Source organism: Cyprinodon tularosa, unplaced genomic scaffold (assembly GCF_016077235.1).
Source record: "Cyprinodon tularosa strain WSP-4 unplaced genomic scaffold, ASM1607723v1 ctg1182, whole genome shotgun sequence".
In the NCBI taxonomy this organism is placed as follows: Eukaryota; Metazoa; Chordata; class Actinopteri; order Cyprinodontiformes; family Cyprinodontidae; genus Cyprinodon; species Cyprinodon tularosa.
This window is the reverse complement of record NW_024037984.1, coordinates 26490-53582: the sequence shown is the minus strand read 5'-3', so window position 1 is coordinate 53582 and position 27093 is coordinate 26490. Positions and strand designations below refer to the sequence as shown.

Sequence of the window (27093 nt, the reverse complement as noted above, 5' to 3'; positions counted from 1 at the left end):
TGAGTCCTGACAGATATACTTTCTATAATATATTGAAGGAAAATAAAAAAGGAAAAAAAAACAGCATTTAATTCCAAAGAGTATTCTCTACCAAGCCCTACTACAAAGGAAGCCATGCTGATATGTGTGTTTAATAACTGGGTTCATTTATTGTGTTATTAGTTTCAAATATGTTACAACATTGTTTTCTTTATTATAGAAAATTAAGACATTTTCAACATGTAATTTGTCTGCAGCAATGTTACAATGATATTTTATCTGCAAAACTCTATATATAACTCTATCAATGTGTGAGTGTGTGCGTGAATGGGTGAATGAATGTAGTGTAAAGCGCTTTGGTCAAGTCTCCTGACTTGAATAAAGGCGCTATATAAGTACATGCCATTTACCATTTACCATATAAGAGATGTTTAGGGAGTTTCTTTTTTTTCTCTCTGTTTTTCAGCTTCACCTTTTATGTGCAAAAAGTAAACCCTAAGAATGTGGTTGGGGGAAAAAGAAACTGACCAGTTCTTAAAGGATCTACAATAACTGCTGCTTTTAGTTGGTTAAACCAGTTAAATAAATGCTGGAAAAGACTTCAACCAATATAACTATTGCTTTATGAACAAACTCCATCCCACATTCACTGAAAATAACTTTACATCTCTGTCCATTCTTTAGATTAAGCTTTAGTGCAAATTCAAGTTAACAAAGTTTTCTTTAAAGATTTTCCCAGAAATAATCATCTTGAAGGCCGACCTGAACCAGCTATAAAAGAAACTATAAATAAATGGATTTAGTGTAGAGTTTGACAGTGCAAGCCAAGCAAGAATTTCAATAATATGAATTGGTGCTAAATTATTTTCTAAAGGTTGAAAGGTGATGTAAAAGAAGAAAGGAGCCCAGCAGAACAGAAAAGCTCCTAAAACAACAGCCAGAGTTTTGGTTGCTTTTCTCTCCATCTTACTGACTGTTGCTCCAGACTTTGTCGTAGATTGGATGCTTCGTGCTTGTCTCTGTGCAACAGCAAATATCTTCATATAAATGCAAAGCATGATGACAACAGGAAGGTAAAATGAAAATAAAGCTCCAACACTGTTCGCAATGATAACGTCAATAAAGCATGTGTCCTGACATTCATCATTGATTGATCTAGTTTGCACCACAGCGATTGCAACAAGCACAGAAACACCCCAGCTCACAGCAATCATGATGAAGACAACACGACCATTAATTTTAGATTTATATGTTAGAGGCTGACACACTGCATGATATCTGTCAACAGAAATACAACACAGATGCAAAATAGAACATGTGCTGAGCAATACATCTAAGCTGTCTCTTATCTTACAAAACATGTTATTGTTGTACAAACATGAGCTAAGAGAAAAGGACATGCTTAAAGGAAATACTAGAACACCAACCAGCAGGTCAGCCACAGCCAAAGACATAATGAGAGTGTTGGTGGGAGTGTGGAGTTGTTTGAAATAAGAAATAGATATTATTACAAGGAGGTTTCCACATACCGTGAGAAGAGACAAAAATGCCAAAAAACTATACACTAATACACACACAGCAGAGGGAGTTGCTGTTACCTTTAGACTAATGTGATTAATCTCATAGCAGGGATGCAGAATGTCAGTCACAACATTATTCCTGTTTTCCATTAGGACCTAAAGCTAAATCCAAATCTATTTCAACAAAACAATTACACACATAAAACACATTGGATATTTCAAAAGGGAATTATGTGAATGTGAGAACTCCTGAAATATGTCTGTTAAATTTTTTATCCTGATAAACTTTTACCATTAGAACATCAGTGCAACTCGCTGACTACCATATGCGTCTCTGTGGAACCAGTCAGTGTGTCGGTGCTGATCGCTCTGAGCTAAATGGTCTCTATGCTCACATATTTAATGCTTACTTACCCATCCCCTTTTTGGATCCCACAAGTTTGAAAATGAGGATGGGAGGGACTGGTGAATTTGTTCTGTGTCTCTTATTTACAGTGTCCCAACGGTAGTTTACCATGTATTTACCCTTTTCTTTCATTTGTTTTTGTTGTTGCTTAAGAGTTGATGTAAATGGATATGTATAATACAAAATTTTAAATTAAAAACTCTTCTGCATTTATAACTCAAGCTGACAGAACTAATTTTTTTAAACTCTTAGGTCGTGATCTACTGGGATCAAAAGTAAGAAACTCTAGTTACAAGGCTGGTTGAGACTGATCTACTAAAATTGATAAGTCTAAAATGGGTGTGAATTGTGTGTTTGATGGAGAGTTTGGAAGTAAAGATTTCATTTTGCAGGTACTGAATACAGTGTAACAATGTAGATTGCTACATTGGCAAGAATCATGATAAGGAGAAAGGAAAGGCTTTCTCTGTTCATATCCGATAAATACAACTAAGCTAAACTATGAAATTACTTTGAGGCACAAAGACTACAGAGTATTTTCCTGCACCTTAATAACTCCAAGTGTTGCAAGCACTCAATTTCATTGAGTGGTTGAATGTCACTTAAAAACACTGCTGGCATCTTTCTACACACCCTGAGTACAATAATTTTCTTAAATAAATGAACTTTAAATATTTTTGTTTTGTTTTGTTATCGACTAAATTATAGTGTTTAATTGCATTAAAAATAAAGGGGAAAATTGTTGTTTGTCCAGCAGAAATTCCCAAGAAAAATAAACAGAACTGCATATTGAAAGAAAAGAAGATAAAGGTTTGTGTGCTTTTCATTTTTTTTTCTAGATTTTATTTATATATTTTTTATTTTTCTACATTTTACAATCTGAGTTTTCCATCAGCTACCATGTTAGGCTCCTTTAGAAGTGCTCTGATTACTCTACCGTAGTTTGTAACACAACAGAAAAAAAGCTAAAGGGCACAAAAGCACATGTACTTCCTGAGGAGGATTAGGAGGTCCCACTTGCCCCCACCCGTCCTCACAGCCTTCTACAGAAGCACCATAGAGAGCGTTCTGACCAGATGTCTCACTGTTTGGTGTGGAGGCTGCAGCGCCGCAGACTGGAAGGAAGTGAGAAGAGTGGTGAGAACAGCAGAGAAGATCATCGGGGCTCCTCTTCCCTCCATAAAAGACATTTCATCTCAGTGCTGCGTGTCCCAAGGCCGAAACATTATAAATGACCCATCAAACCCCCAACATGGACTGTTCTCCCTGTTGCCCTCTGGCAAGAGACTTTGAAGCATCCGATGCAAGTCCAACAGATTCCAGAACAGTTTCTTCCCCACTGCCATTAGACTGCTGAAAGGTGCATAAAATGGGGTTGAAAAAAAAAATAGAAAAAAAATATATATATAATATATATATAAATATATACCAGTCTATGTTTACATTTTTTCACCATGTTTACTTTTTATCACTGCTGCACTTTAGAAATGGAAAAGTCTTAAGAGCTGTACGGATCGAAATTTCTTTTTGTATACACACTGTGTGTAAAAGATGACAACAAAGAGCTTTTTTTACCCTTTCCGCTCATTTTCTTTAGCCAAAGGTAACAGAGTTGGGTGCAGCTATCTTTGTTTGGAGCGTTTTGAGTCAGTGTTTTTTTTTTTTTTTTCTCTTCCACTGCTCTCATCAGAATCAGAATCAGAAATACTTTAATATTCCCAGAGGGAAATTACTTTTGTTACACGCTCCAGTTGCAGTTTTATATATATATATATATATATATATATATATATATATATATATATATATATATATATATATATATATATATATATATTATATATATATATATATATATATATATATATATATATATATATATATATATATATATATATATATATATATATATATATATATATATATATATTATATTATATATATATAAAACTTCAACCAATATCACTATTGCTTTATGAACAAAATCCAGCCACATTCACTGAATATAATTTTACATTTCTGTCCATTCTTTAGATTAAGCTTTAGTGCAAATTCAAGTTAACAAAGTTTTCTTTAAAGATTTTCCCAGAAATAATCATCTTGAAGGCCGACCTGAACCAGCTATAAAAGAAACTATAAATAAATGGATTTAGTGTAGAGTTTGACAGTGCAAGCCAAGCAAGAATTTCAATAATATGAATTGGTGCTAAATTATTTTCTAAAGGTTGAAAAGTGATGTAAAAGAAGAAAGGAGCCCAGCAGAACAGAAAAACTCCTAAAACAACAGCCAGAGTTTTGGTTGCTTTTCTCTCCATCATACAGACTGTTGCTCCAGACTTTGTCGTAGATTGGATGCTTTGTGCTTGTCTCTGTGCAACAGCAAATATCTTCATATAAATGCAAAGCATGATGACAACAGGAAGGTAAAATGAAAATAATGGTCCAACAATGCTTGCAATGATAACGTCAATAAAGCATGTTTCCTGACATTCATCGTTTGATCTAGTTTGCACCACAGCAATTGCAACGAGCACAGAAACACCCCAGCTCACAGCAATCATGATGAACACAACACGACCATTGATTTTAGATTTATAAGTTAGAGGCTGACACACTGCATGATATCTGTCAACAGAAATACAACACAGATGCAAAATAGAGCATGTGCTGAGCAATACATCTAAGCTGTCTCTTATCTCACAAAACATGTTATTGTTGTACAAACATGAGCTAAGAGAAAAGGACATGCTTAAAGGAAATACTAGAACACCAACCAGCAGGTCAGCCACAGCCAAAGACATAATGAGAGTGTTGGTGGGAGTGTGGAGTTGTTTAAAATAAGAAATAGATATTATTACAAGGAGGTTTCCACATACAGTGACAAGAGACAAAAATGCCAAAAAACTATACACTAATACACACACAGCAGAGGGAGTTGCTGTTACCTTTAGACTAATGTGATTAATCTCATAGCAGGGATGCAGAATGTCAGTCACAACATTATTCCTGTTTTCCATTAGGACCTAAAGCTAAATCCAAATCTATTTCAACAAAACAATTACACACATAAAACACATTTGATGTTTCAAAAGGGAATTATGTGATTGTGAGAACTCCTAAAATATGTCTGTAATACTGTTATACTAATAAACTTTTACCATTACAACATCAGTGCAACTCGCTGACTACCATATGCATCTCTGTGGAACCAGTCAGTGTGTCGGTGCTGATTGCTCTGAGCTAAATGGTCTCTATGCTCACATATTTAATGCTTACTTACCCATCCCCTTTTTGGATCCCACAAGTTTGAGAATGAGGATGGGAGGGACTGGTGAATTTTTTCTGTGTCTCTTATTTACAGTGTCCCAAGGGTAGTTTACCATGTATTTAGCCTTTTCTTTCATTAAAAACTCTTCTGTATTTATAACTCAAGCTGACAGAACTCTTTTTTTGAAACTCTTAGGTCGTGATCTACTGGGATCCAAAGTAAGAAACTCTAGTTACAAGGCTGGTTGAGACTGATCTACTGAAATGGATAAGTCTAAAATGGACTGTTCTCCCTGCTGCCTTCTGGAAAGAGGCTTCAAAGCATCCGATGCAGGTCCAGCAGATTCCAGAACAGCTTCTTCCCCACTGCCATTAGACTGCTTAAAGTTGCATAAAATGGGGTTGAAAAAAAAGAAAAAAAAGTCCTGTATGTTGGAAACTGTAAATCACATACCAGTCTATGCTTACATTTGATCACCATGATTACTGTTTGTCACTGCTGCACCTTAGAAACTGAAATGTCTTGAGAGCTGTTCTAAAAAAATATATATATATATTTTTGTATACACTCTGTGAGTACAAAATGACAATAAAATCTAAGTCTAAGTATAAAATCACTTGTAGTATTGACAGCTGAATCAGAGGTTGCAGACTGGTACCAGTGGAACTACCTAATGTTAAATGTAGAGAAATCTTAGGAGATGGTGGAGGGCTTTCAAAGGTGCATAAAGTCCTCTAAGTAATTGTGATTTTTGCTTTGCTTCTTTAATTGTGAAACGCTTTTTGATTTTATCTGTGAAAGGTGTATTATGCATAAAGCTTTACATTACTTACTTTAATTTCTTACCTTCTCTGACTTTTAATTGCCTCAACCCCTCTTTGTCGTTCGGATAAGCTTATAAGGGGGCCAGCTATGTCCTAGAATGCCCCTGGCACTAGTGCAAGCAGCATGAGACAAAAGTTCTGTAACAAAAAATACTATTACTGTATCACACCTATTGCATCTAAGAGGCTAAAAAGAGCACATCCACAGATCCTTCCTCCAGGCTGCAATTAAAATGTATAATCACAGTTACTCCCAACAAATTGAGTCAATGTTTTCGTGTATGCTACTAGTTACAGGTTTTTGATTTGATCAGTAATCATTTACATTACCCTAATATCAAGATTATTCAGGAAAACATGTCAACACATAATAAATAGTTGTGTAAAATGTATTTGGCAAATATAATCAGATTTATGAAAATACCCTTCATTTTTTAACCCAATGTTCTGAAAATGAACTCATAGTTCTGTCTGGATATTGATGATTTGTGCCATGTAGTTATTTATTTAAACCTTGAGGAACAGCAGCAGTTGTACCATAGCTGCAGGCATCAGAAAATTAGTTATAGTAATTATCAATCTCATACCTTCAGTACAGTTAAATAAAATTATCTTGATTTTGAAGCATAACTTTGATTTCAGCAAAGAATTGTGAACAGCAAATAAACATCCTAAATAAGACAAACATTGTCGTGGATGTCCTCCGAACGACATAGTAATTGGTACTAAGTCTTGCAAAAATTCTAAGTTCTTGGAAAAGCAGTTGAAAAATCACCAACAGTAGTCAAAAAGATGCAGAGGCAGCTGGGTCACGGTCCAGTATGGTTTATTGCAACAATACAAGTCCACCACACATGAGATGTTTACCGGTCAACATCTGAATGTTACAAAGAAAGGGGTCTGCTTATATACTCTCTCTGGGTTTTGGGGGCTCCTCCCCGAGCCCCTTCTACTTTTACATTATTTTCAGGTACTTTTTCCACGGATATCTTTATTATCTATTTACCTACCGGTGGAAAACCGCCTAAAGTACATATTTTTTTTAAAGCCTCGCCTATTCCGGACCTTTGGGCCATGGTGATACACATTTTGTTTACATTGACATGTCAGTATAGCTTGTCGTTTACATTGACACGTCAGTATAGCTTGACCTTTGGTTTCTCCACTGCCATGTTTTGTTTGCATAAACCCTCTTAATCTTATCTTGACCTCTGTCCTGCCACACACACATTTACTTAGATATATGTTAAAGCACACCATTTAAACATTGTGACAAGAATATATTCATTGTGAGACATTAATCCACTACATTCTATTCATTGTGAGATATTAATCCACTACATTCCCCCCTGTGGTCCTGAAAAGGATCACAAAATGGATCTACAAGTGATTGTCGGAGTACCACAAATGTAAATTTCAAGAGTAAATAGTAATTATATATGCACACCAAAAGCTAAGAGTGAGATTAAAACACACCATATACTAATAGTGAGTGATATAAGATGCTACGATAAAATGAATTATAATAAAATGAAGAATGCCATAAAACAAAGAGGGAACCCCCCTTGGCACACTTATGAGGATATTTCCTCTTGCTTACTTTTTTTGTATAAGGATTTTCAGTTGTTCTTTTAGCAATGATACGGGGCAGAGGGATGTTATGTCCAAGCAGCTTGATCATCTACTAGGCCACTACAGTCCATACCCAAAGGTGTCATTGCACACCAGTACATCAAACAATTTGATGTTAAAATATACTCAATCATGCCTGGGCTATGTCAGGCAAACTTGTCACCTAATGGTCAGTAGACCGTCATTACAACCAACATATGAGTGACCATATGGTACTCTCTGCACAATACATGTACTGTCACATACATTATAGGTATACACAATCATCTTTATCAGTTATGTCTAGCTTAGGTATACATAATCATCAATGTCCTTTATATCCAGTATAGTTTCTGAGATTAATGATAGTTTGGGGCTTGGGTGTTAGTAGGCGTCATCCCCCATGGTCTTGCGTTGGTATTTCCTGGAGCCTGTGGCCTCGACAGCTGCTGCGCCATTGTGGTGGCGACCACGCGCCCTTGATCCGTTGTCATCAGCAGCAGTTTCACCTGTAAGGTGATTATGGTCTGATGTGCCTCTTGAAGTTGTCGTGTCAGCTCGTCACGCTCCCGGATCAACTGCTGCACCTTTGCCTTCTGTCAGGCTTTGTATATGCTGCTGCGAATTGCGTATAGTTGCTTCCGTGAGGCTGGGGATAGACCTCTGACCAGCTGAGTATAAATCCCAGTGTGCATAGAGGTAATTTACGGCTTTAGATCTTGGGTGGCTTGGTAATACTCCAGAGGATGCATCAGGAACCCTGAGATGTGATTCCTTTCAGACGAGCTGAACTGCATGTGCTCTAAGACAGTCAGGTGGTTCTGGTGAAGAAGGACTCCTTATTGCAGTAGGATCAGTCGTCATCATGCCCGATGTAGACGGCAACTCCTGGAAAGATCTGACAGGCTGTCCGCGGTCCTCCGGGTTCTCGTGACTGGCAGGGGTGCTGTCTGGGCCGAAGTCGATCCTCAGGGCCCCAGGTGATGGCAGGCTGGCCATCGACTTCCCTCTAGGTGGTGGTTGTTGGTCATCAGGCTGCCTTCTGGGGGTCATCATGGGTCTGCTCCACCCCGGTGGTATGGCGCCTGGCCCCTCTGCTGGATCGTCTGGCTGCCTATTGGGAACACTTTGGCATGCATGTTACTACTTCTAAGTGAGTACATAATACATTGATTTGCAAATTACTACACATATATTTAACTGATCATTAAAGAAATGCATGTACCTGATGGGGGTGAGAGGAGATCATGGTACTATTTTATATGATTTGGTCTAATTGTACTTCTTGGGAATTGACCAGTTACACTTACAATAAGTCTTGAGACCAATCCCCGAATGAGGGGTATGACGCAGCAGACGACTATTAATATTATCATTATAATAACTCCTAGTATTATCCCTGCTGCTTTAAGATATCTTCCCCAACCAAGTTTATTGAACCAATCCCAAAACCCCTTCAGCTGAGTGTTCCAATTGGATTGCTGCACATGTTCATCTCTCATGCGCTTAATTTTTTTGAAGGACCCCGTGAGGCTGCCGTTAACATCTGTATGCATAGGGATCAAGGTACAACAATCCTCCCCGATATAATCACATAGCCCCTGGTCCCCAGCCATGGTGGATTCCAGCACAAACCTATGTTGTAGAACCATTAGTGAAGTGGCATGTAGCTGTTCTTTTACTAGATCCATGCCCTGTATTGTAAAATTTATAAACCTTTGTTGATTATACCATAGAAGATTTACCCACCTACTATTTCGGGCTATGTACTGCACATTGCTAATTGATCCGTAGAATGGGATCGAGCCGATCCCTCTACCACTCGTTATCCACTCACTCCCTATGGCAAAATGTTCTTCAGGTACCCCTAGTGGGACCTGATCCCAGGTAATATACATTTCATCTGACTCCACTGATGCTCGGAGGAAGTACTAGCTCCTTTAGAAGTGCTCTGATTACTCTGCCGTAGTTTGTAACACAACAGAAAAAAGCTAAAGGGCACAAAAGCGCATGTACTTCCTGAGGAGGATTAGGAGGGCCCACCTGCCCCCACCCGTCCTCACGGCCTACAGAAGCACCATAGAGAGCGTACCGTACTTTTTTTACGGTTGCTTATTTTATTAGACGTTTCAATAATGATTTTTTGATTGTTTATTATTAACTTTAGTTGGCCTGTCAGCATTACTGGAGAACAGATCCCTTCCCACTGAGGGGGTAGTGAGGCTAGTATTTGCTCATTGTTGTGACACATCCAAAAAATATCTCCTAAAGGGACAGATCCCTGCGCCAGACTCTTTACTCGGTATTGAGCTACAAAAGTAGGTTGGAACTCATGGATGATGCTTCCTCCATCTGGTACTACTTGTTTACAGCGTATTTTAGCTTTGAGGCTAGTTTCACATAGCTTAATGTAGCTGACGTTCCCTCTTAATGCCTGTGGGTACCATGGTTTACTAATACATTTCACCATTTTGTCTGCAGTCCACATCTGGTTAGAGGTTCTTTTAGTTACTTCTTCTAGTTCTTTCCCTCGTGCTATACAAAACGGAAAAATTATTTCAGCTGGCTTTTGTACTACTGGAGGGAGGGAAGATGCACTCAGTATTTCATTTGTTGAGGAGGTTAATGCTCTGGGGCATATTGTCCCATCTTCTGACCATGATCTTGAACCTGCTGCCATATGCATGACACAGTGAGCAAAGCACCCCTCCGTTATGTCTGGGCAGTCACCTATTTTACTCCCGGGTATAATCTGAAGGGCTGGTAATTTTTTAGCATTATAGCAGGCTATACAATCATCTTAAGGGCGCTTTTTAGCTTTAAACATTGTCTGGACAGAGAACTGTATCCATTGTTGGAACATATTTGTCTCCCATTGTGACGTTTTTAATTTATTTAGGTCCCTTTTCTGTCTTTTGTTTATTAATTGTAATACTCTAAGCGCTCTTTCTATCGTCATTGTTTGTTTTGTTAGAATGTTTTGGCATATGTTTGTTTTGCATCTTACCTTAATGATCACCATCCCATCCCTACGACAGTCCATGCTTCGTGGAATTCCAAGCCAATGTTTCCCCATTGACTCGTTTCCTAAAATTTCTTCAGACATTACATACTCATATCCTTTGGTTTGCACATGCATTAATGATTTGTACTCCCCACCAGTATTACTAATTATCCCCTGGTTAGTAGCTAGTGTTATCATTGCTAGTGCACATTTTTGTGTTTGACGCAGAAAATGTGAGTGTGCATTGTTAGTAGTAAGCTTAATAAGGTCCCCCCTTGTTAACCCAAAAAGGGTTAACAAAAGAAGAAAACTAGTCAGAGTCAGAAGAAGACGCATATGAGAGAAGCCCAGATGGCGATGGAGTGGGCGGACACGGTTGGACCGGCGGCCCAATCGCACCGTACGGGGAAGGGGAAAGGGAGGGAGGGGGGTGAGGGAGGTGAGGGATGTGAAGGGGATAGGACTCCACCAGTATCTGATGGGTAAGGAGAAAGAAGTTTGTCCAGTGCCTCAACGAGGGATGGGTCTGGGTCAGACCCATCAGAACTCGCAGTGGCAGAAGAATCATCATTACTGCTGCCAGAGTCAGAAGGCGGATCGGGAGCAAAAGAGTGAACGCCATCATCCTCAGAGTCCCCTGACCTTGGAGACCGTCGGGCCGCCAAGCGTGTTGAACGCCTTTGGCCGTCAGACAAGGACGGGGGTGGGGCTGCATCAGTGCTTGCCCCGGGTACAGCGTCAAGCGTTTGTGAGCGTGATGTGGTGGCTTGCGGAGGGAGACTTGTTGCTGCCCTGTCAGCTTGCGCAGAGCCCGTTGGTCCTGGATCAAGTCCAGGTGGGTCTGGTGGCCGGTGTCGGGTGCAGTGGTTTTTGTGGAACCAGAAGGGCTTACCTTCAACTTTCAGGGCAGTGGGAGTGGTAAGTACAACTTTAATGGGACCTTCCCTACGAGGTTCGTTCCACTGACGTCTAAACACTCGTATGAACACACTGTCACCGACTTGGACGTCTCTGACGTCCACTGGAATACGTATCTCATCTCGGTTGTGAGCTGCTTTCACCTGTTGAAATATAAGTCTGTGAATATGGGTTAGTGACCTGAGGTAGTCCCCCAGTTCACGTTCGAGCTTTGCCAAGGAAATCTCCTCCTGGAGTCCTCGAACCTGTGGGAGAGACATGGGACGACCTGTAAGCATTTCATGGGGAGTAAGATGGGTTATTCGGTTAGTTTGAGAACGCATTGCCATCAGTGCAATTGGCAACGCATCAACCCATGTCAAACGGTTATTGCTATCAGCAATAATTTTGCAATTTTGGTCTTCAAAACTCTGTTGACCCTCTCCACCGATGCCTGTGATTGGGGATGATACACACAGCCAAACTTTTGTTTTATACAAAACTGTTTGAACATTGACTGGATAACCTGTGAAACAAAGTGAGGTCCGTTATCAGATGATATAGTATGTGGCATGCCAAACCTGGGAAACACTTCCTTACATAAAAAACTTGCTGCTGATTTGTGGTCGTTCTTAGCAGCGGGGCATGCTTCCACCCATCTGCTAAACCGGCAAACAACCACAAGCATATATCTCTTTCCCTGAACAGGAGTTATCATGTCAACGTAGTCCATAATTAGATGGCGGAAAGGGCCGTCAGGCATGGGAATATGCGCTAAGGGTTGTGTGAACATTTTATGCACATTGTACTTAGGGCAATGTGGGCATATGGCTAGTTCCCTGTCTACCATAGGTGTCATATAAGGTGACCACCAAACTGCCTGCAATTTTCGAATGACCTGGGCTCATGAACAGTGATCAGGTTCATGCATTATTTTGATGGCCTTTGGCAATAAGGACAGTGGTAGTACGAAATGCCCTCGGAAACTTCGCCACAACCCTGCATGGGGGTGTGATGTGCGTACCGCCCCCCTTTGCACCCACAATCGTTTTTCTGCCTCAGAGACTCTATTCTGTGCCTCTATTAATGAGGCTAGATTAGTGATGGGTTCACAATCAGCTGCAAGAACCATTGGTCCTTGCACTGCAGGTCCTGTGGCATCTTTGGCTGCTTCATATCCTATTGCGATAGGTGTTTTCGCCGTCTGATGAGCCGCACATTTTACAATAGCTAACGCAGATTGGAGTTGCATAGCTTGTATTAATTCCATGACAGCCTGCCCATGTGTCACTGGGGGGCCATCTGTTCCAACAAAGCCGCGCTGTTTCCAGATGCTCGCGTTTACATTTCATACCCCGTATCCATATGCACTGTCGGTATAGATGGTCACTCTTTTACCAGTGGCCAATTTACATGCAGCTGTTAATGCCTTTTATTCTGCCAATTGGGCAGAGCAAGGCTGGTCAAGGCTCACTGACTGTACTTTTGTATAGGTGCCGTCGGGGTCAAGCCGGACCACTCCATATCCTGCTTTGTTCCCTGTCTCGCCTCTGACGCATGATCCGTCTACGAACAGCGTCAGATCGGACGGGATTGGGTGATTGTATAAATCCTTCCTTACCTTCATGAAGGTGTCCGTCTCCTGGAGACAATCATGGGGCTCACCTTCTGTGGGCAATACCATTCTTGTGGCCGGGTTGATCGTGACACAGCGTTGTATGGTCAGGTCAGGTCCTGAAAGAAGAACTTCATAACCTGTCAGTCGAGCTTGGGTTATCACAAAGCGTGGGCTTGTGAGCAGTGCATGTAATTGATGTGACGTATACAAGATGACGGGGTGGCCCATAGTAATTACTGAGGCCTTTTTGTATGCGAAGGCCGCAGCTGCCAAACCCTGATAACTGGGAGGCAGGCCTTCTTTAACACCATCCAATTTTGTGCTGTAATAAGAAATTGGCTGTTTACCTGTGGTGGTGTCTTGCATCAATACTGCACATGCATACCCTTGTCGCTCAGCCACGTACAGATGGAATGGTTTGCCATAATCTGGATTGGCCAGAGCAGGCGCAGTTTGGAGATCTTGTTTCAGCAGCTGGAATGCGCCCTCTGCCTCGTCGGTCCATTGTAATTGAGCCGACTGGTGTCCTTGACCTGCGGCTTTAATCAGTGCTCTCAGTGGAGTCGTTTTGATGGCGTAATCACAAACCCACGGTCTGCTGTAACCTGCCATGCCAAGGAAAGACAACATGTGACCAACAGTCTGAGGTTTGGGCAATTTAGTTATAGCTTCTAGTTGGGACGGTGCAATAGACCTCATGTCCCCACTAAGTTGCCTGCAGAGGTACTCCACTGTTTGCTGGCAGAATTGCAATTTTTGTTTACTCACTTTGTGTCCTCCTTCTGCCAATGCAGTCAACACCGTAATGGAGTCTTTTTCACAATGCTCTTTTGAAGCAGAACAGATCAAAATGTCAGCAACATACATCAACATTGTGGATGGTATGTCTAGGTGATTTAAATCATTCGCCAGTACACGATTGAAAATTTATGGTGAGTGTACAAACCCTTGGAGCAATTGTGTGTACGTATATTGCTGACCTTTGTACGTAACTGCAAACAAATACTGGGAATCTGGATGGACTGGCACACTGAAAAATGCTGAACACATATCTATCACAGTAAACCATTTTGTACCCGGGGGTATATTACTCAATAGTGTGTGGGGGTCTGGTACTATTGGTATTTCTTCTGCGACAATAGCATTGATTAATCTTAGATCATGGACTAATCTGTAGTCATTACTGTTAGGCTTTCTGATGGGAAAAATTGGTGTGTTACAGGGACTTGCTGTTGGTCTAAGAACACCTGCTGTTTCTAATCCTGTTATTATGGGCTGTATACCTTCTATTGCTTCACGTTTGAGTGGGTATTTTCTTTGGAAGGGTAATTTAACATTTAATTTGATGGTGAATTTGATGGGGTCTGCTGATTTTACTAATCCTACATCTGTTTTGCTTTTGGACCACACCTGCTCTGGAACTTGTTCTAATAATGATGCATGCTCCTCAGCCACCGCCATCAGTCTTTTATCAGGCACTTTAATGTGTTCTGCCATCACTTCATCTGCTTGTGAATATGAAATTTTGAAGAACAGTCCATCTTTTGATACACTAATCCGGTCCCAGGCCGTATCAACCCATTCTGTGACTTGCTTGGCTTCTTGAATCATGGGTCCCAGGTCATGTGACTCGTACTTGTCAGCAATCAGCAATGTGACATGCGCGCTGAGTTGGCAACCTGGAACCATTCTGCCATATCTTTTTTCAGGAAATTTGACAACGGCTGCAGCTCCTTGTGTTCCAACCATTATGTCGGCATATTGGATGACAGTTGTCTTGTTGTTAATTTTTTCATCCCAGCTTTTCTCATAGTCTTTGTGTTTCCGGCCCTTGTCATAAAACATGGTGCAATGGAGAGGGAGGAGAGGTTCTCTGGATTCGTCGTAGTGGTTCATTATCAGGGGTCTCCATGTTTCCCATTCCATTTGGAGGAAGGAAGTAGGTGATGTGAGTTTCATCCAAAATACTTGGTCTTCTGGTTCATGAATTGTTACTTGTGGGGTCATCTGTGAGCCTAGTGGCATCATGAAGGCTTCACTATTGTCTGTTGCTTCGAAATAGATCCCATTTGGGGTACATTTAATTTTTGCATTGAGCTGGCACAACACATCTCTGCCCAGCAGATTAATTGGCGCATCTGCTGAGTATAGCAGTGGTGAATACACAGTCGTTTCACCTATGATCATGGGAACTGGCTCAGTCATGGGTATTATTTGGGTCTTCCCAGAGAAATTTCTGTTCAAATTTTTGATGCTGAGAGAGGCAGGCCAATTCCACTTTACCTATACAGGAGTAGGCAGCTCCTGTGTCAATCATGAATCGATGATGACCGTCGTATATTGTGACATCAATTGTGGGTTCCGTTTGCGGGCGTTGGGTAAATACAGGTAGAATGGCCTCTCTATCAGGTTTCTCTGGGCACCCCTATTGCCAGTATGATTCTTGTCCTGCTCCATAGGTGGCTGGTCCAGTGGCAGGGTGCTGGGGTCCCATCCATGGGTTGGTTGGGAAGTCCCTTTTGCATGTGTCCGACTTGTCCACATCCCCAGCACTGCAGCCTCACTCGCTGTTGTCCCATGTCTGGATCTGCCTGTGGCAACTGCTGGTATTGTCCTTGAGGGAGCCTCCTCAGAGCTCCTTGTGGTCCCATCCATCTTTTCTCTTTCTTTCTTTGCTTTGGATAATTCTCCAATTTGTAGTTGGGCCAATTTGGTGGCCAGCATCTTGCTTTGTTCGTCAAAGGCCCGTTTTTCAGCCCGGTGCAAGTTTACATAGTGTATGACCTGCTCAAAAAACATAGGCCAGTCCATTTTTAGGAGCCCCACTACTCCATCCAGTTTGGCTTGTACGTCTTTGGGCATAGCATCTTTGACTTACATTTTAAACAGTGTCCTGGTTGCCTCTTGCTCGTTCCATTCACTTCCTGTCTCTGCTTTCCACTTTAGTTGAAACTTGTGCAGAAACTGGGCTGGGCTCTCGTCATCCCTTAGGCATTCTTGTTTCAGCTTAGTTGGGTCTCTGCATGAGGGGTACTTGTTTCTTAAGGCTTCCCACACTCGAGGCCCCATATGGTTGAATGGTATTCCGTCATACTGGTGTGTGGCCATGACTCCTGGAAGCCTGGCCTCCCCAAACACTTCTCTGGCTGCCGATTATCCTGCTGTTTTTATTAGCAGTGCTTTGATGTCTCCTGCTGCCAGATTGATGCCCCCGGTGATTTCTTCTAGTTTCTCTATCCACCTATCTGCCCCCTCTGCCAATGGTGTCAGCCTTCCTGCAAGTGTTATCATGTCCATGAATGACCATGGCAAATACCTGTCCTCTTTAGGTCCTTTAGACAGTAAGGGAGCCATACAGTGCTCTCGCTGATCCTGCGCTGCCTCCTGCCGCTGTGATTGTGATCTTGTCTTCATTCGGTGAGGGCAGCTTCTTTCCACGTCCAGGTCTACATCATATTCGGCTATGAGCTGTTTTCTCACACCTGAAACCAACTTGCTCCCTTTCTTGGTTCCCCCACGTTTTACAGCTGGGCCTCCCATGCTTTGTTCGGACCAGCTGAGCGGGTGCTTTGGTGTTATTTCGTCCACCCATTCCAGTCTCTCACCGTTCCCCCACGTGTCCTCATCACTTTCTATCACTTCTTCGTCTCTTTCTTTTGCTTCTTCAAGCAGAGCTCTGACCTGAAGGTCTGGGCCCTTGTCGAAGGTCACCAGGGCTGCATCTTTCATCATCTGCTCAGTTTCTCTTTTCTTCTTCTCCTTTTCCCTTTTTTGTCTCTTCCTCTCCTCCTGTAGTTTCTCTTTTTCACGCCTCTTTTCTCCCTTTTGTCTTTCCTCACGTTCCTTTTCTTCTCTTTCTGCCCTGAAGACTTGTTCAAGGCAGTTCCTCCAGTCCATCAGCTCTGTATCCAAACTTTCCTCCAGTGATCCTTTCTTCTCTTTTGGTCTCAGTTCTTTGGGTGTCTGATGGCGTGTAGAGGTCCATCCAACTGATGCAGGCGGCAAAGGCCTCGGAGGTGCTGGTGAGCTAGAGCATGCACCTTCCTCTTCTTCATCTAATGTACAGTTTGGCAACTTTTCCTGGCTTATATTTATCCAGTCTTCCTCCTGTCTATCTCCTTTCTCTTTTCCCTCCTCCTCTTCGTTGTCCATCACTACCTTTAACTTTCTTGTAAATTTTCCCTTGTTACATTGCTCTCTCCACTTTCTCCTCTTTCTTTCATCTTTTGTCCTTTTTTTTCTTTTTCTTTTTCCTTCTTCTTCTTCTGTTTTTCTGCTCTACTTACATTGCAGTGTCCATATGAACTGTAAAACTCCCTGCATAATTATAATAAAGCAATTTATATACATGAAACAAGTGGAGCAGTATGGCAATTGCCATACCGCTACACTTGTGAAAGTAAAATCTGTTGGGCTCCTTTTGGCATCAAGACAATTATTCTTATTGCCACCTTGCCAGACAGGACACTGTAAAAAAAAAAAAAAAAAAAAATATATATATATATATATACACTATATTGCCAAAAGTATTTGCTCACCCATCCAAATTATTGGAATCAGGTGTTCCAATCACTTCCATGGCCACAGGTGTATAAATTCAAGCACCTAGGCATGCAGACTGTTTTTACAAACATTTGTGAAAGAATGGGTCGCTCTCAGGAGCTCAGTGAATTCCAGCGTGGAACTGTGATAGGATGCCACCTGTGCAACAAATCCAGTCGTGAAATTTCCTCGCTCCTAAATATTCCACAGTCAACTGTCAGCTGTATTATAAGAAAATGGAAGTGTTTGGGAACGACAGCAACTCAGCCACGAAGAGGTAGGCCACGTAAACTGACGGAGCGGGGTCAGCGGATGCTGACGCGCATAGTGCGAAGAGGTCGCCAACTTTCTGCAGAGTCAATCACTACAGACCTCCAAACTTCATGTGGCCTTCAGATTAGCTCAAGAACAGTGCGCAGAGAGCTTCATGGAATGGGTTTCCATGGTCGAGCAGCTGCATCCAAGCCATACATCACCAAGTGCAATGCAAAGCGTCGGATGCGGTGGTGTAAAGCACGCCGCCACTGGACTCTAGAGCAGTGGAGACGCGTTCTCTGGAGTGACGAATCGCGCTTCTCCATCTGGCAATCTGATGGACGGGTCTGGGTTTGGCGGTTGCCAGGAGAACGGTACTTGTCTGACTGCATTGTGCCAAGTGTAAAGTTTGGTGGAGGGGGGATTATGGTGTGAGGTTGTTTTTCAGGAGCTGGGCTTGGCCCCTTAGTTCCAGTGAAAGGAACTCTGAATGCTTCAGCATACCAAGACATTTTGGACAATTCCATGCTCCCAACTTTGTGGGAACAGTTTGGAGCTGGCCCCTTCCTCTTCCAACATGACTGTGCACCAGTGCACAAAGCAAGGTCCATAAAGACATGGATGACAGAGTCTGGTGTGGATGAACTTGACTGGCCTGCACAGAGTCCTGACCTCAACCCGATAGAACACCTTTGGGATGAATTAGAGCGGAGACTGAGAGCCAGGCCTTCTCGTCCAACATCAGTGTGCGACCTCACAAATGCGCTTCTGGAAGAATGGTCAAAAATTCCCATAAACACACTCCTAAACCTTGTGGACAGCCTTCCCAGAAGAGTTGAAGCTGTTCTAGCTGCAAAGGGTGGACCGACGTCATATTGAACCCTATGGATTAGGAACGGGATGTCACTTAAGCTCATATGTGAGTCAAGGCAGGTGAGCAAATACTTTTGGCAATATAGTGTATATATACAGCACAAGTTTATAGAGCACTTTGACTATCGCTTAGTCACCAATACTCTTAGTCTAACACAAGTTTATGGAGCACTCTGACTATCGCTTAGTCATCAATATTCCTTATTTAACGCAGATATAAAACATACATTAAATGCTTTCACTGCTCAGGATGGTTGCCTCCTCAGACTGTGCCAATTTCTTTGACCGGTCTGTCCCTACTCCTCCATCAACCATCTAAGCAGAATAAAGCATGTTATGATTAACCCAATTGTACACAAAATAGTTCAGGCATTAATCAATACCTTAAAAAATCACATTCACTTACATTATTCATACATTCATACCCACATACCTTTTGGACCGTTCGCCAGCTTAGTCTGCTTTTTGTAAGTTCTTTTATGTAAATATCATTACATTTGGAATGCTAGGTTCTTTTAGGAGAGCTTTGTGGTGCCTGACGCCCACAAGCCGTCGCTGGAGGCCGGTTCCCCACTAATTTAGAAAATTATAACAAATTGTATCTCACCTGTAAATTGGTGGATAGTGGGCCCTTGGGGTTCCTGGCCTCCAACTGGTGACTGCAGCCGTCCGGTGCCGAGCTTCCTCCTGGCTCGCCAAAATGTCGTGGATGTCCTCCGAATGACGTAGTAATTGGTACTAAGTCCTGCAAAAATTCTAAGTTCTTCACCGGAGAACATCTCATGTGTGGTGGACTTGTATTGTTGCAATAAACAATACTGGACCGTGACCCAGCTGCCTCTGCTTCTTTTTGACTACTGTTGGTAATTTTTCAACTGCTTTTCCAAGAACTTAGAATTTTTGCAAGACTTAGTACCAATTACTACGTCGTTCGGAGGACATCCACGACAACATGAGCATTTAAATATTAATTGAATAAGTTACTGTATGTGTTTAATTTCCATCCAGTGGTTTAACCCATCCGTTAGTTCAATGTTGTGAACCAGGAATCATATGCCTGCCCTGGGAGAGAGAGGGAAGACCGTCGGGTATGTTCACAGCTGCCGAGGCTAGCTGGTGCTGAAAAACTCTTTTTCTAAATTAGGTTAGATCTTAATCAAAATAATAGATATTTAGGTTTATCCAACCTCTATTCTCCCCCAAAGTTTTACTGATTTGTTGTTGTTTTGTTTTTTTTACTTGCTTTTTGTCTTACCATCCAACAAAAAGGCTACATCTTGGATCATATGAACAAATAGGAAACTTAGACAGTGACATCACTTTGCAAATTGACATTTATGACAGCAAATTCCACACTAGAGAGCGGGTAAAAGTGGATCAGTCTGAGATAGCACACCTACAAAAAAAAAAAAAAAACACACAAAGAAAGAAAGTGGAGAGCAAATTTTTAATCTTTGCACAGATTAAAACTCTTTGGGCATTTTGTCTTACCATAAGTTCCTCTCTTAGTCTAAAGTATTGATGATTATCCAGAAGTGGAACATACAATAACTGATTGGAAAATAGCAACTATTTTACTTAATTTTTTAATTTGAGCATTTAATTCTTATTACTGTATTCTTTCCATCTCAAATTAAAAAAAGTAACATAAATATGTTGCCTGGAAGTTAGTAAGGAATCAAAAATGAATAGAAAAATAATATAAACCTGTATTCATAAAACCTGTATTTATATAAACTAGATGAATTGGGAACAAAATGCTGAATCAAAATTATAGTCAGACTGACGTAATTAGTTATATTTGTTTTCATCAAGTCACCTTAGCTGCTTTAATGAGCTCCCATAACTCAGTGTGAAAAACAACAGATACCAGGCTGTTGATTACTTCCAGGATTTTCCTCTGCTTGGATTTGATGTGTGTCACAGCTAAAGGTAAACTCAAAGAAAGACAAACTGTTTTGTTAAAAAAAGCTTTTTTATTTTTATTCAATTGGGTCCTAACAAAGCAGAACAGATCCCACTTCTATTTTATTTTACTACCTAGGTAAATATTTTCATGTACCCCTTGCAATACCCTCGTGGACCACTAGTGGTAAACGTACCCCTGGGTCGGAAACACTGATTTCACTTTACGTTGTCTTGACATTACTGTATTTTCACGACCATAAGGCACACTGTACTAAAAGGTGCAGTCTCAGTTATGTGTGCCATTACTGTATTTAACACACACATAAGGAGCACCGGACTATAGGGCACGGGTTTTATATACCGGTACATGTCCTCTACTATGTTTAAATACCTCTACTGCATATTTAAAAATAGAGTGGGAGCAAAACTGAGTACGTTTGTGCTTTATTCATGCATTTATTACAAATTATTAATTAAACCTGGGAGCTGGCCGTGAGACAGGCACATCACTGATGGTGATCACTCCCCTGAAACAGTTTATTGACGCATAAATTAACTTATAATGCAGAAATCTGCCGGCAGAATATGTTCGCTTTTATTATCCTGGTGCCTGCAGTTTAGATTAATTAGATGAAAAACACCTACCAGCTGCCGCGGTGAACCGCAAGGAGGAGACCCGGTCAGAGGCTGCTGTTAAATGGAATTCCTACTGACAGTGTACTGCTGGTATGTAGGGCTCTGAGCTGCTCTGACAGAAATAATATTAGAAGGTGGGATTGTAATCTGGATGAACTGACTGCAATGATTAAGTTTTCAGGACTAACTGGTACAAGCAGCAAAAATGAAGCAGCAGATGCGTGAAAATAGCATTACTTTGAACGGCCAGTACACACAGATGTCGAGCGGTTGAAGTTCCATTGTAAGACCTTCCTCAATAACAGCAAGCACAGCGTTCATTTGTTTCACCATGTTTTTCACATCAGCTGTGAGATGGGCACACATGGAGTCACAGATTAACAGCGATGGTGATGCGTGGAAAAAAACACTTGGTCTCCTTACATTCACCTTCCTCAGCCACTCTTTCATCATCTCCTCAATGAGGAGATAAGGATTAGATTAGAGATTAGATTAGATGAGCTTTATTGATCTCACAGCGGAGAAATGAACTCGTCACATATTGGCATAGAAGTTACAGAAGGTGCAAACAAGGAGGAGTTCTGCATAAAGCACATACCTGTTCTTTTATACACAATCCACGCCCACCCTTCCCCCTTTAACGTTCTCATGGTGGTCTAAAACGTCTGCAGTAACAACACACATAGAGCGCGCCGCACATTTTGAGGGGAAAAAAAGACGTTTATATGCGCCTTATAGTCGTGAAAATACGGTACATTAGCTGCGCAGCCCCCATTTGAAAATCCTGGATCTGAATCTGAATGAGACGCTGTTAAATGTTTAAACCTGAATGGGTACGTTTTATTTGATCATATTGTACAGTCAAATTGGTTCAAAATTATTATTATAAACTTTTTTTTTTTTCTGAGGAATGACAGTTGATTGCACCGAGTCATTGACTTTGTAGGATTTGCTTCTCCTAGACGAGCATAGTGCAACACTCACTTGCTTTGTGTCATTGACTGGAGAAATCCCTTACTCCAACCATGCATGCAGCATTGACAGAAGAGCGGGGTAAAAAAATCAAAGAGCAGGAAACCTCCAGTAGTACCAGGCTCACCCCAAAATACCACATCCTCCGTAACTCGCTCCACTCTGCTGCGCTCCAGACCGTCTCAGCAAAGCAAAGCCTACAGCCTTCTCTGTTCCTCCCGTCTTGCTCCACTCTGAATTCCCCGGAGTTTGAGGAGAGCATGGGCGATATTATTAAATTTAAAGCAGCAAAACCTGTGGAAATGAAACTGGGTTTCCGTGGATCATAAAAATCAATGCAATCAAAGTCATTAAATTATTATTTATTAAGTTAAGGCATTAATTGGCACTAAAATTCATTAAATGTGAATATCGTTGCATTTGAAATGCTTTATTTAAAAAAAAATGTTTATGAAAACATTGCGATTAATTTGATCGTAAAGCCGTATGTGTTCGTTAAAGAAGCTTGAGGTGGAGAAAAAGCTAATTTTAACAAAAATTGCTGGAAAACGAGGAATTGGAGACATGGCCGCAGCCTGTCAACAGTAAAGATGATGGATTCTGCCGTGTTATTTGTGTGTATATATATATATATATATACATGGTACATTAAACTTATTTCTAATAGCATTGAAATAGCATTAAAAACCATTAAATTAGAGTTACTCATTTCTGTATAAACCCTGTGAACACTTAATTTATTATGACATATCAAAAAAATCCCCACCATCATCCAGCACATGTTCAATTTCTACCCGTATATTTTCTTTTTGATGTGGATTTTTGTAACAGGGATAATTCGGATCATACATGTTTTTTATGAGCAATGTTTGTTCTCCACTTCCAAACTCAGCATCTCTTCATCAATACCTGCAATAAGAAGTTTCTTTTGAAGTTGTGAAAGGTGCTCCTAGAAGTTTTGAATGGATTTGATTAAACTTTTAAGCCTCTCGGTATAAAATGAAAAATTTAATGGAGATGATAAGTCTGCTTCCTGGTATGTTTAAGCACCAATAGTTTGCATCCAATGACTTAATTAAACGGTCTTAGTTTTTGGGAATATATTAGAATTTTGTTCTAATTTGTAGTTGCCAATCTGTCGCTACCATATTTTCATTTGACAAACCGGATCTTCCTCACGTTGGTTTTCCTGTTTAGTGCGATTGCAATTGTGGATCTTGACCTGGCCGGACCGGAGCGGAGCGAAAAATAGCTTGGGTCCATATTTGAGGTTGACGGAAGGAGAAGGAGTACGTGGACGGTGATGTGCAGAGGAGTAGCGGTGGATGTGTAACAGCTCTCATTGATTTACATGACAGACAAGTACTCCGCACAACATATGTGAGCGGGGCGGAGTGGAGTGCTGACGGAGTATGTGGAATCTGGGGGTCAGTGCCAGAGACCTTCTGTCGAGGCCGACTGGAAGTTCAAGGAGACAGAAGCAGACATACAGGAGGAACATAGAAGCATTGAACCATAAATACTTTCTACGTAAGAAGAGCTAATGGTAAAGTTTTAAGGTGATGGATGTGGTTGTGGACCCAAACACAGAGTAGAAGGAGGCAGAGATCAGTTTTTGCTGATTTAATGAAAGTGCAAAATGCAACAGAAGCAAAATCCAAGAACAATTACAGTAAAACAAAAACCAGGAGATGACAGGGGAAAACACACGAGGAGTAAATCAATGACGAGAAACCAGCAATGAGGAGCTTCGCAAGAGGAGAAAAAAGACAATGCTGATCAGCTGACAAGGAGCAGAGGTGGATGAAAATGACCAGGAGCTAGGGGAAAGGAGAATGGCACAAGGGTGCAACAGAGAGCAACACAAAACAATACAACACTGCCAGAAAACAACCTCAATGACACAAAATCAGAGTGAAGCTAAAAAAGAAACCTAAATAGAAGTCCACAAATAACAGAACCATAACAAAACTTGAGAAAAACAGTAAAACTAAGACCTTTGCAATGTCTAAGTTTAAAACAGCACTAAACACTGGCCTGAATAAGCCTAATGCAAAAGATTATGCAGAATAAAACCCAAAAAAACAGAATTTTATGAAATAAAGCATTCTCCTGATGATAAAGTGCGATATCCTACTATAAAGAAAATAATTTTGACACCTGTGGAATTTCATTTTGTTTTCTTGTTTTTTGTTTAATTGGATTCAAGATTAATTAGGAGATTGCCTCCTTTATGACAGAAGATGATCCCGCAATAGAAAAATATCAAGTTGTAATGCGTATACCCTATTTTAATAGCAAAACTAAAGCAAAGAAAATAAAGGTTTTTCTAGTTTGATAACTCTATTATTGGTTCAAGACATCTATTTTGAAGACTTACCCTTATTGTAAATAAGCTAGATCATCAAACTATCGGTGGGAATAAGAAAATCTTCCTAGCTTCTGTTACTGTTACAAGTTTAACAAACACTAGCGTGACTTACAGCACCCGAAGTGCAGCTCTACCTAATAAAAAATCTGGTCAATATATATATATATATATATATATATATATATATATATATATATATATATATATATATATATTATTTATGTCACTTTTGTTTCTTAAAAAAGCTTTAGTGCAACTTCATGTTAACAAAGTCTCCTTTAATAATTTTCCCTGATACAATCATTTTAAAGGCTGATCTGAACCAGCTATAAAAGAAACCATAGATAAATGGATTTAGTGTAGAGTTTGACAGTCCAAACCATGTGACTGTTTCAATCACAGGAACTGGTGCTGAATTATTTCCTAAAGGTTGAAAAGTTAAGAAAAAAAAGAAAGGAGCCCAGCAAAACAGAAAAACTCCTAAAACAATAGCCAGAGTTTTGGTGGCTTTTCTCTCCATCTTACTGACAGTTGCTCCAGGCTTTGTTCTGGTTTGGATGCTGCGTACCTGTCTCTGTGCAACAACAAATATCTTCAGGTAAATGCAAATCATTATGAGAATAGGAACATAGAATGACAGTAAAGGTGCAACAATGTTTGCCATGATAACATCAATAAAGCACATGTCCTGACAGTCATCATTGGTAGATCTAGTTTGTACAACAGCGATGGCAACGAACACAGAAACACCCCAGCTCACAGCAATCATAATGAAGACAACATGGCCATTGATTTTAGATTTATATGTTAGAGGCTGACACACTGCGTGATATCTGTCCAGAGAAATACAGCAGAGATGCAAAATAGAGCATAGGCTGAACAATATATGAAGGCTGTCTCTTATCTTACAAAATAAGCTGGCATTATACAAACATGAACTAAGAGAAAAAAACATGCTGAAAGGAAAAACTAACAGCCCAACCAACAGGTCAGCCACAGCCAGGGACACTATGAGGATGTTAGTAGGAGTGTGCAATTGTTTAAAGTAAATTACAGCAATTACCACAAGGAGGTTTCCACAAACGGTGACAAGAGACAATAGAGTTATGAAACCATATAACATCACACATACAGCTGGATAAGAGGTGCTTAGTTTATAATTCAAATGTTCCAATTCAAAACAGGCATTTAAATTAATCACAGTGTAATTCCTGTTGATTCTATTGTCTGTGTTCATGATGAGCAGAAAATCTAATTCAGTTTACATAAAAAAGACATTTCAAGGATGTAGCATATACGTGATATCAGAAATTCCTCAGATAGAGACTGAGTGATGTTTCTGTGTATTTTCAGATCAACACTCAGCATGTTACAGCACAGGGCATTGTTAGATTCTGAGCTACATCAGCCTCCGTGCATGAATGTTGTTGACAATCCTCTAAACCTCTTAAGGGATTCGCAAAGGTTGCCCAATAAGAAGGAGGAACCTGATCCCAACTTACATGGGAAATTTTGACAGTAAGGCTCTATGGATGCTTTCTAAAGCCATTTTCAAGTATTCATTTAAACTGTTTTCCAGCACTGTCTTTACAACTCTATTTGGTATAAAACTACATTTGTTAAATAGCTAACTTAATTACATTTATTTTGTTAAATCTCTCTCAAAGTAAAATGTCAACCCAAGAAAAAAACATACACTTATCTTCCTTTTTATGATTTATCACAGTATTTAAAACTAAAAAATTGCTTGACTCATACTACGTTCCTTTGGAAGAGCATTTAAAAATTTTTATAACAATTAAAAACAAAGCTTTTTTGTTTATTTTTTCTTCCACAACTTCCAATTTTCTCTAACAACTTTCAATTTATATATTATTCATCCATCCCCAGCAAAAAAGGGATGCTTCTGGAGGACGGCTGGAGGCTGGCAGCGAAGGACAGAAACTGTAGGATGGCGAGGAGGTCGGCGGCGAAGGAGAGCCACTGGAGGAAGGCCTGGAGGAAGGCCAGGAGGCCGGAGGTGAATGTCAATCAATGGAGGCGTGTCAGCAGCCTTTGGGGAAACTGGCTCGGCACAGGAACCTTCAGGATGGCCAACTGCAGAACAGAAGCCTTCAGGACCATCGACTGCGGCACAGGAGCAAATGGAGAGGTGACGCAGCTTGACACCCATGAGGAGGTGGAACAGCTTGAGACCCACAAAGAGGCATAGGAGAGAAAGGGCTCTCATGGAGGGGCCTAGAGGATTAGGAGCACACACCAATGGCTCTACAAGTCGAGGAGCGCACAGAGAGGGGCCTTGGAGACAGAGAGCACACATGCACAGGCCTTGGAGACAGGGAGTACCCATGGAGGAGCCTTGTAGGGAAACTCTTACTGAGCTCTGTGTCAAACAAAGTCCATCCGGGG

General features: G+C 40.8%; 3 protein-coding genes across 3 annotated transcripts; all 3 read right to left on the bottom strand.

Moving 5' to 3' along the window:
* Positions 1-215: 215 nt before the first annotated feature.
* Positions 216-1728, bottom strand: LOC119771716 (trace amine-associated receptor 1-like). Its single transcript, XM_038267834.1, has one exon. The coding sequence runs from the start codon at positions 1647-1649 to the stop codon at positions 672-674; it is 978 nt and encodes a 325-aa protein (XP_038123762.1). The 5' UTR covers positions 1650-1728; the 3' UTR covers positions 216-671.
* Positions 1729-3947: 2219 nt separating this feature from the next.
* On the bottom strand, positions 3948-5117 carry LOC119771730 (trace amine-associated receptor 1-like). Its single transcript, XM_038267855.1, has one exon. The coding sequence runs from the start codon at positions 4920-4922 to the stop codon at positions 3948-3950; it is 975 nt and encodes a 324-aa protein (XP_038123783.1). The 5' UTR covers positions 4923-5117.
* A 19814-nt stretch (positions 5118-24931) lies between these two features.
* On the bottom strand, positions 24932-25921 carry LOC119771767 (trace amine-associated receptor 1-like). Its single transcript, XM_038267897.1, has one exon. It carries the CDS (start codon positions 25919-25921, stop codon positions 24932-24934), a length of 990 nt encoding a protein of 329 aa, XP_038123825.1.
* Between the last annotated feature and the right edge of the window lie 1172 nt (positions 25922-27093).

Coding starts and splice junctions, on each gene's coding strand:
- LOC119771716 (XM_038267834.1), bottom strand. CDS start 1,649: ATGGAAAACAGGAATAATGTTGTGACTGACATTCTGCATCCCTGCTAT.
- LOC119771730 (XM_038267855.1), bottom strand. CDS start 4,922: ATGGAAAACAGGAATAATGTTGTGACTGACATTCTGCATCCCTGCTAT.
- LOC119771767 (XM_038267897.1), bottom strand. CDS start 25,921: ATGAACACAGACAATAGAATCAACAGGAATTACACTGTGATTAATTTA.